A 13,170-nucleotide genomic window follows, 5' to 3' on the forward strand; every position below is an offset into this window, starting at 1 on the left:
GCTCAGCCTTCTTCACAGTCCAACTCACATCCATACATGACCATAGGAAAAACCATAGCCTTGACTAGACGGACCTTAGTCGGCAAAGTAATGTCTCTGCTTTTGAACATGCTATCTAGGTTGGTCATAACTTTTCTTCCAAAGAGTAAGCATCTTTTAATTTCATGGCTGCAGTCACCATCTGCAGTGATTTTGGAGCCCCCCAAAATAACACTGTTTCCACTGTTTCCCCATCTATTTCCCATCAAGTGATGGGATGGGATGCCATGATCTTCGTTTTCTGAATGTTGAGCTTTAAGCCAACTTTTTCACTCTCCACTTTGACTTTCATCAAGAGGCTTTTTAGTTCCTCTTCACTTTCTGCCATAAGGGTGGTGTCATCTGCATATCCGAGGTTATTGATATTTCTCCTGGCAATCTTGATTCCAGCTTGTGCTTCTTCCAGCCCAGCGTTTCTCATGATGTACTCTGCATAGAAGTTAAATAAGCAGGGTGACAATATACAGCCTTGACCTACTCCTTTTCCTATTTGGAACCAGTCTGTTGTTCCATGTCCAGTTCTAACTGTTGCTTCCTGACCTGCATACAGATTTCTCAAGAGGCAGGTTAGGTGGTCTGGTATTCCCATCTCTTTCAGAATTTTCCACAGTTTATTGTGATCCACACAGTCAAAGGCTTTGGCATAGTCAGTAAAGGAGAAATAGATGTTTTTCTGGAACTCTCTTGCTTTTTCCATGATCCAGCAGATGTTGGCAATTTGATCTCTGGTTCCTCTGTCTTTTCTAAAACCAGCTTGAACATCGGAGTTCACAGTTCACGTATTGCTGAAGCCTGGCTTGGAGAATTTTGAGCATTACTTTACTAGCGTGTGAGATGAGTGCAATTGTGCAGTAGTTTGAGCATTATTTGGCATTGCCTTTCTTTGGGATTGGAATGAAAACTGACCTTTTCCAGTCAGTGAAACCTGCTATAGCCTTACAAATATTTTGTCTTCTTACCCTATTAGCTGCTGAGGGAGATGTGTCAAAATCACCCACTATGTGGATTTGTCCATTTCTCCTTGTAATTCTGTCTTATATATTTGGAGGCAATATTTCCAGTTGGAACAAATACGTTCTGGTCATTATATCTTCCTGATGAATGGTCCCTTTTATCATTAAGGCATTTGACTCTATCCCTAACAATGCTTTTTGACTTAAAATCTATTATTGTTTCATTATTTCATTTTGTATTTGCCTAGTATATCTTCCCCATCCTCTTAACACTTCTGTGTCCTTAACTTTTGAATGCATTCTTGTAACCAACATACAGCTGGATTTTTTAAAATCCAATCTAAGAATCTTTGTCTCATACCCATGTTTACATTTCTTCTCATTTTGATATATTGGAGATATCTTCCCCCTTTGTTTTGTCATTTGCCACGTGTTTTATTTGCTTTATTCTCTTATCCTGCCCTCTTTTACTTTGGTTATTTTCTTTACTCCATTTTTAGTCTCACTAGTGGTTTGGAAATTATACTTTCTAATTATATTCCTTCAGTGGATGTTCCTCTGTTACTAATGCGCACACTCAACCTAACATTGTTAAGTTAATCACTAGCTCATTGTGAAGATTTCAAGAACTTTAGAATTCTTCAAGTCTGCTCTCCACCCCCTTTTATCTTCCAGGTAATTTGATTTTCAGTATTTTGGTTCCAACTTACTTTTAACCACTCAACTCCCTCCATTAGATGTTTTAACAGACGATATTTCTTTAGATTTACAAACACACATACCAGTTTCTCTGCCTACCTTTCTTTATTTCTTTCTCATTTTAACTTTTTATTTCATGTTGGAGTATAGTTGGCTAACAATGTTTTGTTAGTTTCAGCTGTACAGCAAAGTGATTCAGTAATACAAGTATCTAGTCTTTTTCAAATTCTTTTCCCATTTAAATTGTTATGTAACATTGAACAGAGTTCCCTGTGCTATACATAGATCCTTGGTGGTCATCCATTTTAAATATAGCAGTGTGTACATGTCAGTCCCAAACTCCCTAACTACCCTTTCCTCCTTCCCCAAGTCCTTTCTTGCATACAATAAAATTCACCCTTTTACAGTTACAATTCAGTGATTTTCAGCATATTCACAAGATTGTGCAATCACCACTATTCCCCAAAGAAATCTCATACTCATTACTGGTATTACCCCCCCACCTCCTATCCCTACACCCTCAGTTCAGTTCAGTTCTATTGCTCAGTTGTGTCCAACTCTTTGCGACCCCATGGACTGCAGCACACCAGGCTTCCCTGTCCATCACCAACCCCCGGAGGGTCCTCAAACTCATGTCCATTGAGTCAGTGATGCCATCCAACCATCTCATCCTCTGTTGTCTCCTCCTGCCCTCAATCTTTTCCTGCATCAGAGTCTTTTACAATAAGTCAGTTCTTCGCATTAGGTGGCCAAAGTATTGGAGTTTCAGCTTCAGCATCAGTCCTTCTGACGAATATTCAGGACTGACTTTCTTAAGGATTGACTGGTTGGCTCTCCTTGCGGTCCAAGGGACTCTCAAGAGTCCTCTCCAGCACCACAGTTCAAAAGCATCAGTTCTTCCGCACTCAGCTTTCTTTCCCTAGCCCCTGGTAACCATTAATCTACTTCCTGTCTATTCTGGATATTTTGTATAAATGGAATCATATAGTATATGGCTTTTTGTGTCTATTTTCTTTCATTTAGCACAATGTTTTCAAGATTCATTCATGTTAGAATATGTACTTCAGTACTTCATTCCTTCTTATGCCTTAATAATATTCCATTGTATGGATAAGCTACATTTTATTTGTCTGTTCATTAGTTGGTGGACATTTGACTTATTTCTACTTTTTAGCAATTATACTAACTGCTATGAACATTTGTATCTAAGTATTTTTGTGGAGATATGTTTTCAGTTCTCTTGGACATATACCTAGCAGTAGAAACCATTATTTCTTATATTCAGCAGTGTGCTGATGCATGCTGTCACTTAAGTTGTGTCCAACTCTGCAGCCCCCTGGACTGCAACCTCCAGGCTCCTCTGTCCATTGGAATTCTCCAGGCAAGAATACAGGAGTGGGTTGCCATGCCCTCCTCCAGCAGATCTTCCCATCCCAGGAACTGAACCCACATCTCTTATGTCTGTCTCCTGCACTGGCTAGCGGATTTTTTATCAACAGCGATACCTGGGAAGCCCCATGTGCTGATAGATAGTAACAATCAGCTCTCATGTGGTAGGGAGTAAGGGAGTCTTTTTTTTTTTTTAATTCATTTTGGCTGCACTGGGTCTTCCTTGCTGCATGAAGGCTTTCACTAGTTGCGGAGAGCCAGAGCTACTCTCTAGTTACAGTGCTGGGCTTCTCATTGTGGTGGCTTCTCTTTTTGCGGAGTATGGGCTCTAGAGCTCACAGGTTTCAGTAATCATGGTGCACGGGCTTAGTTGCCCTATAGCATGTGGAATCTTCCCAGACCAGGAATCAAATCCATGTCCCCTGCATTGACAGGTGGATTCGCATCCATTGTCCAAAGGGAGAAGTCCAAAGGTAGTCTTGATTTGTAGCATTTGTTGATCTTTGAGGTGCTCAAGCTATATTCAGTCTAGCAATGTGACGTCACTGAAATCTAGAGAAAGGGAAAAGATGCCCAGCAGCACACCATTACATAATATTTCCACCATACAGATATGCAAGATATAAATAACCGCAAGAGCATAGATAATAGAAAAGTTGTAGTAAAATAATTAAGAAGTGATACATTGTGAGGATTTTAAACCTTTATTTTAAAGTAATTCATTTAAATGTAAGTTTCTGTGATTTAACTTTTATTTATTTTTTTAAATATAAATTTATTTATTTTAATTGGAGGCTAATTACTTTACAATATTGTATTGGTTTTGCCATACATCAACATGAATCCGCCACAGGTATACACGTGTTCCCCAGCATGAACCCCTCTCCCTCCTCCCTCTAGCAATGACTGTTTAACATCCAGTTCTCAAAATTCCTGAAATTTTAAGAGTCGGCTCTTTGGGCTGATATGAGCTGACTCTACTGCCTTGCTTGCATCCCCCTCCTTACATCTAACTTATTTTTCTGGATTGAATTATTTTCTTCTTACTGAAGTATATCCACTCGTATTCTTTCAGCAAAGCTTGTGTAAGGTAAACTCATCATTTTCACTTGTCTGCAAATGGCTGAAAATTTGGTGTCACTTATGAATTGAACTTGTACAGAATTGTAGTTTGAGGTTTATTCTCTTTCCACATTTTGAAGATATTATCCTCTTATATTTTGGTTTCCATTGTTGCTGATGAAAAGGCTGCTGTCATAGTTAACATCCCTTTTGGTAATCTGGCCCTTTTCACTGAGGGCTTTTATAGTTTTCTCTTTGCCTTGTGGTTTTGCAGTTTCATCAGGGTATGACCAGTTATGAAATTGTTGGTTCTGTTTCCCTGGAGAACCCCGACTTATATAGCTGTAATATTTTTAATAATGATTTTCCATCATTCCCTCTATTAAATCTTTCTGGAATTCCTATTAGACATCTGCTTGACTTTCTCTTTTTATCACTCATATCTCTTAAATTCTTGTTCAGGTTTTTTTTATCTCTTTTTATTCTGTTTTGGGTAATTTCCTCAAATTTCTCTTCTAAGTCCCTCTTCAGCTAGATCTATAGGTAGTTTAATATCCTTTGAGTTTTTAATTTCAGTGGCAGTTTCTTTCATTTCAGGAAGTTCTAATGGTTGGTTTTCAAATCTCCGCACTCTTCCTCTTATACTATTCTGTTATTTTATCATGGCTTTGACTGCTGCTCATATATCTATTTTAATCATCCTAATTCATAGTCTCTTTCAGATGGTTCTGTTTTTACCCTTCTTCTTTCTAGTTTGTTATGTTGATTGACTCTCCATTCTGCTCATTTCTTTCCTCATGGGGTGGCTACTTTTTGTGAGCGTCCTCATCAAGGATTGCTTTTTCTAGTGGATCTGCAAGCCCTGAATTGTTAAGCAGCCTGCAGAGCTATTTTGAATTCGCTTCAGCCTAAACCTAAGAATTTTAACAGGTCTTACTTCAGCCCTAATCCAAGAATTTTATGTTAACTTCTCAGTAGCTGTTTTCACATACAGGTAGAGTAAATTTAAACCCCCCATAAGCATTTGGCCATGACTAGAATTTCTGTTTCTCATGAGTGCCATTTTTTACCCTACCCAAGGCCTCATCAGACATATAGCTTCCTTGAACTTCTCTGACCTTGGGATGGAGTTTTGCTAGTCTCCTTTTCATGAAAGAGGACAGAGCTTCCAATGTCAGGGCTTTTTGCAGCGGGCTCTGTTCCAACTTTCTTACTTGTCCAGAACTGAAGCTCCATCTCTACTCTTTAGTGTACAGTGTAACCCTGGCCTGCAGCTCTCAGGATCTATAACTAAGTGTGAAATCTCTGTGGCAGCTCAGGCACATCACCTGTGCCCTGTTCGGGCTTTGAGTTTTCCATTTCTTTTTCATTTCTTATATCTAGAGGTTTCTCTTTATATTTTTTTCAAAACTGGCAATAAAAATATAACTTGTCTGTTAAAGTTCATACAGCATCTCCATGTGTCTATAGTTGGGGGGGGGGACCATCTATGTTATGATAATTGGCCACGTTTCTGAAGTTTCTCAGATCAGAAACAATCATCCTATGAGGAAGACATGTATTGTCTCCATTTTGTGGGTGAGAAAACTGAAGCTCAGAATGGTTGTCTACATTGCCAAAGCCATAAAACTTTAAATGGGATTTTTGTCCAGTCTGTTTGCAAAATCCCGTGCAAGATATCTAAGCATCTTCAAGTTGACTTGGTACCAGTGGCTTCTCTCCATTATTAACTTTTATGGATAATTCATCTCTGGCATTTTGCTGAAGCGCATACTCTCTAAAAGATTCTTCCTGCTTCTTTAGGTAAGGCTGTTTAGAAGAGAAGGGAAGGGAGTACAATGCAGGTCGTGGAAGCTGGGCTGTCCTGAGCCTGAGAGCCCTTGGTAGGAGCATTTGCCTGGGAGGAGGTGAAAGCCAACAGGCATTTCTGCCACCATCCAGAAGCACTCCCAAACTCACTTGTGCAGTGGGTAGTGAAGGGGACATACAGAGGGTCCTGCACATTGTCTCTGGCTTGCCTCTGGAAAAAGGAAGAAGCCCAGGCAATGGCAAGACTTACCTGTAAGTTTTGCTGAGTTTAGAGATGAGCGACTGAACTGAACAGTAGAGACCATCACACGCTCAGGCGTTTCACTTTGCTCCTTAGACTAGCACACCTCTTGCCCTGTGCGTCCTGCACAGAACCTGACCCTGAGTGGGTGCCCTAAAAAGGTGATATGGATCAATGAGTGTAACTGAGGAAAAAGAGGACACATCAAATATTTACAGTGGAGGGACCTAATGAAGTGGACTGGTTACACAGGTGGTAGGATAGGGGATGGAGAGGCAGCCCAGAGCTTAGGGAAATCAGGCAGCCCAGAGCTTAGGGAAGTCACTGCTATCCATAAATCAAAGGGGCAGAGGGAGGAGGCAGTCTCACGGGGGATGGAGAGCCAGGAGATGGAAGCCAGGAGCCACGTGGTCAGAAGCTTGAACCCTAACATTGGGAGCAGGAGCCATTGACAATATGCAGCCAGAAATGCCACTGAGGCAGATGGTGGTGGGGGACAGGGGGCAAAAACATCCCAGCCTCTTCCTTCCCACCCCCACCTACCCCCAATCTCCTGCTAGTGTGATACTTCCCCTAGGCCGAAGTCAGGTGTGTTGAAGCCTGGATTCCCAGCCTGAATGGATCAACGTCTCTGCATTACAGAGCACAACAGAGAAGAAGGAGGCTGAGGGGTGAGTCAGAAAAACAGGCCCAGGGTTGGCATCGAAGGAAAGAAGGAAGGAAAAAGGGAAAAAAAGAAAAGACAAGCCTATGTGTAACATATGAGCATTCTAAAACACTGATTAAATATCCTTTTGCAATTGAAAAGGATTTTTCAGATAAAAAAAGTTGACTTCCTTACGGAGTTGTAAGGAACAAATGACAAAATGGATGTGAAAATCTTTTGAAAATTGCCAAGTGCTACATAAATACGAGATGATCATCATTCATATCATTAGTTCTCTGAATGGAGGAACTGTGTTTGAATATGAGTATCAATGGAAACACTTTATAGGGCATTTTATTATGTGTGGATATCTTTTATGCATGTGTATTAGAATATTATTAGCTGCAAGCAATAACTAGCAGTGACTTAACCAAATAGGTAGTTACTTTCTTATATAACAGAAGTGCTCCTTTGGTCTTTCCATCTAGATTACAAGATGGTTGTGATGCCTAACCTTACCTCCAAGATCAAGGCTAGAAAGGGTGCGGGTGGGAAAACAGCTCAGACTTAGCAGTCCTGTTTCCTTAGGAAAGCAAAAGCTCTCCCAATAACTCCCAGAAGGATTTTACCTAAATCTCACTTGCCAGAACTGGGCTACACAATCACCTCTAAAGGAGTAGCAAGAGAGAAACAGCTTCTAGGTGGTCAAACAGTGGTGTTGGCTACATGCATATAAAGCACAGTACTGGGCGCAGAGTAAGTGCTCAGTACACCTTAGCTATTTTGTGTGAATGTGCATCTGTGTGCATCTATGTTGGTGTGGTTCTATGTAGTTCCCGTTTCTAACAATCCTGTGAAGTAAAATCATTTAGGTGCCTGCTCAGTCTCTCAGTTGTCTGACTCTTTGTGACCCCATGGACTATAGCCTGCCAGGCTCCTCTGTCCATGGAATTCTCCAGGCAAGAATACTGGAGTGGGTTGCCATGCCCTCCTGGAGGTGATCTTTCCCACCCAGGGTTAGAACTAGTGTCTCTCACATCTCCTGGCTTGGTAGGGGGGTTCTTTACCACTATTGCCACCTGGGTGAGGTAGCTGAGTGCTTAAAGCGGCAGACTGCTAAATCCATTGTGCTCTGCACGCTGTGGGTTTGAATCTCATTCTTGAATGCTTGCGCTTCCGTGGCCTATGTTGTTTTCCGGGGGTTTCCCAGGGGTCGCTAGCGGTGAAGAACCCGCCTGCCAATGCAGCAATGCAGGAGACTACTGCTACTGCTAAGTCGCTTCAGTCGTGTCCGACTCTGTGCGACCCCAAAGACGGCAGCCCACTAGGCTCCTCTGTCTCTGAAATTCTCCAGACAAGAATACTGGAGTGGGGTGCCATTGCCTTCTCCAGTGCATGAAAGTGAAAAGTGAAAGTGAAGTCGCTCAGTCGTGCCAACTCTTAGCGACCCCATGGACTGCAGCCTGCCAGGCTCCTCTGTCCATGGGACTTTCCAGGCAAGAGTACTGGAGTGGGGTGCCATTGTTTTCCGGGGGTTTCCCAGGGGTCGCTAGCGGTAAAGAACCCGCCTGCCAATGCAGCAGTGCAGGAGACACCCTCCCCCTAAACTGGCCCTTTAAGATCTTGGCCCTGGAGTCACATCAGGGCCAAGTGGGCTCGATGAAGAGAGAAGGTGGAACAGGACCAGGTCTGAAATGAACTGACGCCTGTACCTGGGGCTATAAGTCCTGGGTAGACGGGCCATATATGAGCTAGACTCATGCCTCCTCCTGCCGGTACTCACTTCGGAACGGTCCTGTAGGGAGGCCTGGCACTTGTTATGATGATGCCGCTACTGCCCAAGAACTCCTGTGGGAATCCTCTTTACAAGTCACAAAAAGACCTCAATCTCATTACTGTAAAATTACACCTCATTTCTGACTCAAACCCAGCTGCAGCTCCTCATCTCATTTGCCGTGAGTTCCAAATGGCTTTTGATGGTTGCTGAAAATAAAAAATCATTCCCCAAAGACAGAATTATATTGCAATTGAGGTGCCAAAGAGTGAAGTTTCTGCTCTTTGGGCAATTTTCAAATCAAAATTATAGAAATATTTACAGCAGTAAAAGATCTGTTATATCTCAGAAGAAGACAGCTCTGTATGGTTGAATAATTTTTGCTGTGTTTAAGAAAAATTACCCACCCTAAGGGAAACTGTTAGAAGATCACTGTGGTTGGTGAAGATTCCAAATGAGATAATACTAAATGTAGGTGAGGACACTGTAAGATGGGCACACTCATGCACTACTGGAAGTGTAAGTTGGTTCTTAGAGCAATTTGGCAGTGAGCATCAAGAAGCAGCTCAAGGAATTCAAACCAGTTGACCTAGACATTCCATTTCTAGGAATCTTCCTGAGGGAAATAGTCAAAGATGTAGATAAAGACTTATGTGTACAGCTACTCATTTTATTTGGAAAAGCAGTAAAAAGAAGTAACTAGCCTAAATGTCTCTCAATGAGGAAACTGTAAGGTAAATTGTGGTCAACTCATTAAATGAAAATAGTACAGCCATTTAAAATGATGTTTTTGAAGAATTGTCAATGATGTGTTTATGTTTACAATGGAAAGATGCTTAAGCCAGACGGTGAAACCGCATGCATTATATAGTCCATTTTTACTTTCTATATGCTACAAAAAGGCTCAAGATATATTAAACATGTTACCAGTGGTTTTATCTGGGTGATGAAATTATAGGTGATTTAAAATTTTCTTCATTATACATTTATATACACAATTTTGATCATTATAACTATAAATATTAATTTTATAATTAGAAAAATATGTATGATGAAAAGTACTTTTTAAGAAAGAAATGAGTTTAACTAGGAGAGAAGAGATCTGTCATCAAGAAATTGATGGTTTAATGAAGGAAATGAGACACGTACACAAATTCATTACAAGGTAATAAGGGGTCTAATGGACGCTCTACAAAGTGTGGAGGGAAGGATTAGCTCTGCCTGGGAGAGTTGAAGCTGAGTGAAAAGAGGTGCAGGGTCTTGAGGGATGAACCGGAGTTCTCTAGGGCTTTGTAAATTGTCAACCATTGTGTATGTATAAGTTAGTTTGGGGCCTTTATTATGACTGTCAAAGCTTACCTCATACAAAAGTCTCTTTCTTGTCTCTCTCCCATGCTCCCTAAAGCCCAGCATCGCTGGGACAGGAAGCAAAGGCAGTTAAATAGTCACACATCAGTGCTCCAGCAAGTGAACTGAGGTGCATCCAACGAAGAAGCAGATTCAGGACCAGAGGACATAAAATTATCTGGGAGCAGGGCCAGGAAGGTGCTGGTGGTTAAACAGTTCCACCTTATTTGCCGCCCTGTGGAAAGGCTATCCTTGCATGGGGCCCCCACCCTGAGTTATGGGGCCATCTCCATGTGGGGGATGGTAAAAACTGAGAACAAGCATCACACATCAGTTTATGATTTACATTGGCAGGAAATGGTGTGTCAGATGTCCTTACAGACTCCAGACAGGGTAGCGTAGAAAGGAGGGGTGTGATGAGGAGACTCCTAAGGGTGGCAAGAGATGATTTGTTTGGGAGACAATCTTAGAAGCTCAAGGTTGGAAGAGATTTAAAAGCTATCTTACTTATTCCTCCTGATGCCTTTCTAACATCCCCATCATGTTGTCACCCTTCTTGGCCTTCAGGGAGCAGCTCAGAGACCACCTCTTCTGTTACTTCCCATCGCAATTCCTCCAGCCTGTGCTTTAGGTAAGACTTCCCAGGTGGCTCAGCAGTAAAGAATCTGCCTGCTAATTCAGGAGACACAAGAGATAGGGTTTGATTCCTGGGTCGGGAAGATCCCCTGGAGAAGGAAATGGCAACCCACTCTGGTATCCTTTTTAAAAATTTTTTAATTTATTTATTTTAATTGGAGGCTAATTACTTTACAACATTGTGGTGGTTTTTGCCATACATCAACATGGATCAGCCACCGCTCCGATATTCTTGCATGAGAAACTCTGTGGACAGAGGACCCTGGCAGGCTACAGTCCATGGGGTCACAAAGAGTCAGACACGACTGAGCACGCATGTGCTTTAGGTATTTCTCATTCAATTTTATGAGAAAAAAAAATTCAATGCCAACAGTGCAGCAGGCAGTGTGTTTATATTTCCTTGATAGCAGTATGCCTTCCTGAGCCTCCTGAAGTTTATTTATTTATTCAGACAACAAACATATATCAAACACCACACTGTGTCAGGCAGTGTTCGAGATGCTGTGATAGAGTGAAGAGAAAAGGCAAGATCTTGGGTCCTCTTGTATCAGGCGTTCTAGTGAAGGAGAAATACAAGAAATAAAGGAATAAATGAGAAAACACCAGGTTATAAACGTGAAGCAGCCACCTTTGGGAAAACTGAAGGAAAGAACTTTCCATAAAAAGAGAGAAGCTGATTCCAAAATCCCAGGGGATAATCGTTGCTTGTCCCAGAAACAAAAAGAACATTGTGTTATTGTGCGTGGACTACCCTTTTGTGTTCTAGATGCAAATGAAAATCTTCTCATTTTTCAGGACTTGGCCCAAACATTGCCTTTTGAGACATATCTATCCTATTTCTTTACTCTCAGTAAGAGTGACCATTGTCTCCTTCCCTCCCCACTGACTCAGAGCAGGCTTCTCTCAGCACACCTATAACGATCTGCCATTCTTACCATACATAGCAGGTTTCCGGTGGCTCAGGTTAAAGAATCCGCCTGCAATGCAGGAGACGCAGGAGACTCGGGTTCGATCCCTGGGTCAGGAAGATCCCCTGGAGGAGGGCATGGCAACCCACTCCAGTATTCTTGGCTGGCAAATCCCATGGACAGAGGAGCCTGGTGGGCTACAGTCCAGTGTCGCACAGAGTTGGACACGACTGAAGCGACTTAGCATGCACACGCACAGGCCATACTATATAGCATTATTACTACCTAGTGGACCTGTCTCGTTGCTGGCAGAACTTCTTTTCTTAAATCCCTAGATCCTGGCACAGAGTATGTGATTGGTAAACATTTGTTTCCTGAATACATGAACTCTCACATTGCACTTTCTTAGAACCTCCCTCGTTATGCTTATTCAGAATTGGCAACCCATTTTTGATCAATGCCAGGCCCTGGACCCTGTCCTTTCAACTCTACAACATCTTAAAAGCTTCATGATTACCCATGATTATCCAGTTTTAATCCCATTCTGTAGTTAAAACTCAGAGAATCAGAGTGACTTCTGCGATGACTCAGAAATAAGAATCAGAGCTAAGATTTGAACGCCAGTCTTCTTGATGGCAAATCTCACTGTTTCATTTTCCGTGATGCAACTGTATGCCTTAGTTCTTCTGTGGCCCTGCCCTCTCTTTTCCCCTAGTTAACTGTTTTCCTTAGGGAAGGATCTGTACTTGACTCCATTCTGTATTCCCCATGACACCAGAACAGTGCTATGTATTTAAGACACACTCAGCACAAATCTCCAAGGAGGGAAAAGAAAGAATGAGTGTGTGAATGAATGCTTCACCCAAAGTGGATCAACATCTGATATCAGTTCAAAAGATGTTGATGTGCTGGAGGAGGAGATGTTTCTGAGGGGAGGGGCCTTCCCAGATACCTCTGCGCCCATCTGGGAAAGCCAAGTGTGCCGTCTCCACACTAAAGCACTCATTTCTCAGAAATCACACCTTTCACTCGGTTGTACATCTCAGCAGGCAGGCAGGGGCACAGAGGGGAACATGCATGGCTTCCAATGAGTTGGGAAAATGAGGTTAGGTTTCGATTCAGATAGTTATTTGTGTTTTCTGGGTCTGCACGGTCGATAAATTTTCAACGAGCAGTGATTCTGTTCCTCATCTTTCATTGCTTTATGGGACTTCAGGGAATGAAAACATAACATCCTGCTTTCCCATAAGTTCTCTGGCCGCTACCCTGGCACCAATTAAAGACATGTCCTTGCAATTAATCAAAACCAATTTGGAAGCACTCTGGCACTGCTCCTCTGATGTGCTGTCTGCTCCACACACGGTAGTTCCTCAGCCGCAGTGATGGAGCCAGGCACATAGGAGCTTTTGATGAGCTGGTTGTGCTGGCCCCAAGTGTTAACTATGTCATCTGACATGACTAATGAGGCTCCCAACTTGATCCGTGTGAGCAGAGCAGCCCTGCTGTCTGGAGGAGGCTCAGTTTCCATGGCCAGCTTGGGAAGAGGCTGCGACGTGCTGGGTACACACTCCATCATGTCAGCTGGAGTCCTGGAGGCCTCTAGCGTTGGAGCTGAGAGTCGTCCACGAGGAGGGTGATGGAAATTGTGCGCCAGGCTCTGTGCTGAA

The 13,170-nt window shown here is 42.4% G+C and overlaps 1 protein-coding gene across 1 annotated transcript in view; it reads left to right on the forward strand.

The window, feature by feature from the left end:
- GVQW3 (GVQW motif containing 3) overlaps positions 1–12,886 on the forward strand; it is a 29,185-nt gene extending 16,299 nt beyond the window's left edge. The window contains exon 2 of the mRNA XM_040258907.1: positions 12,626–12,886. Within this exon, the coding sequence (XP_040114841.1) occupies positions 12,626–12,886 (261 nt within the window). The remainder of the gene's footprint in view (positions 1–12,625) is intronic.
- The last annotated feature ends 284 nt before the right edge of the window (positions 12,887–13,170 follow it).

Source organism: Oryx dammah, unplaced genomic scaffold (genome assembly GCF_014754425.2).
Source record: "Oryx dammah isolate SB20612 unplaced genomic scaffold, SCBI_Odam_1.1 HiC_scaffold_17, whole genome shotgun sequence".
NCBI classification, from domain to species: domain Eukaryota; kingdom Metazoa; phylum Chordata; class Mammalia; order Artiodactyla; family Bovidae; genus Oryx; species Oryx dammah.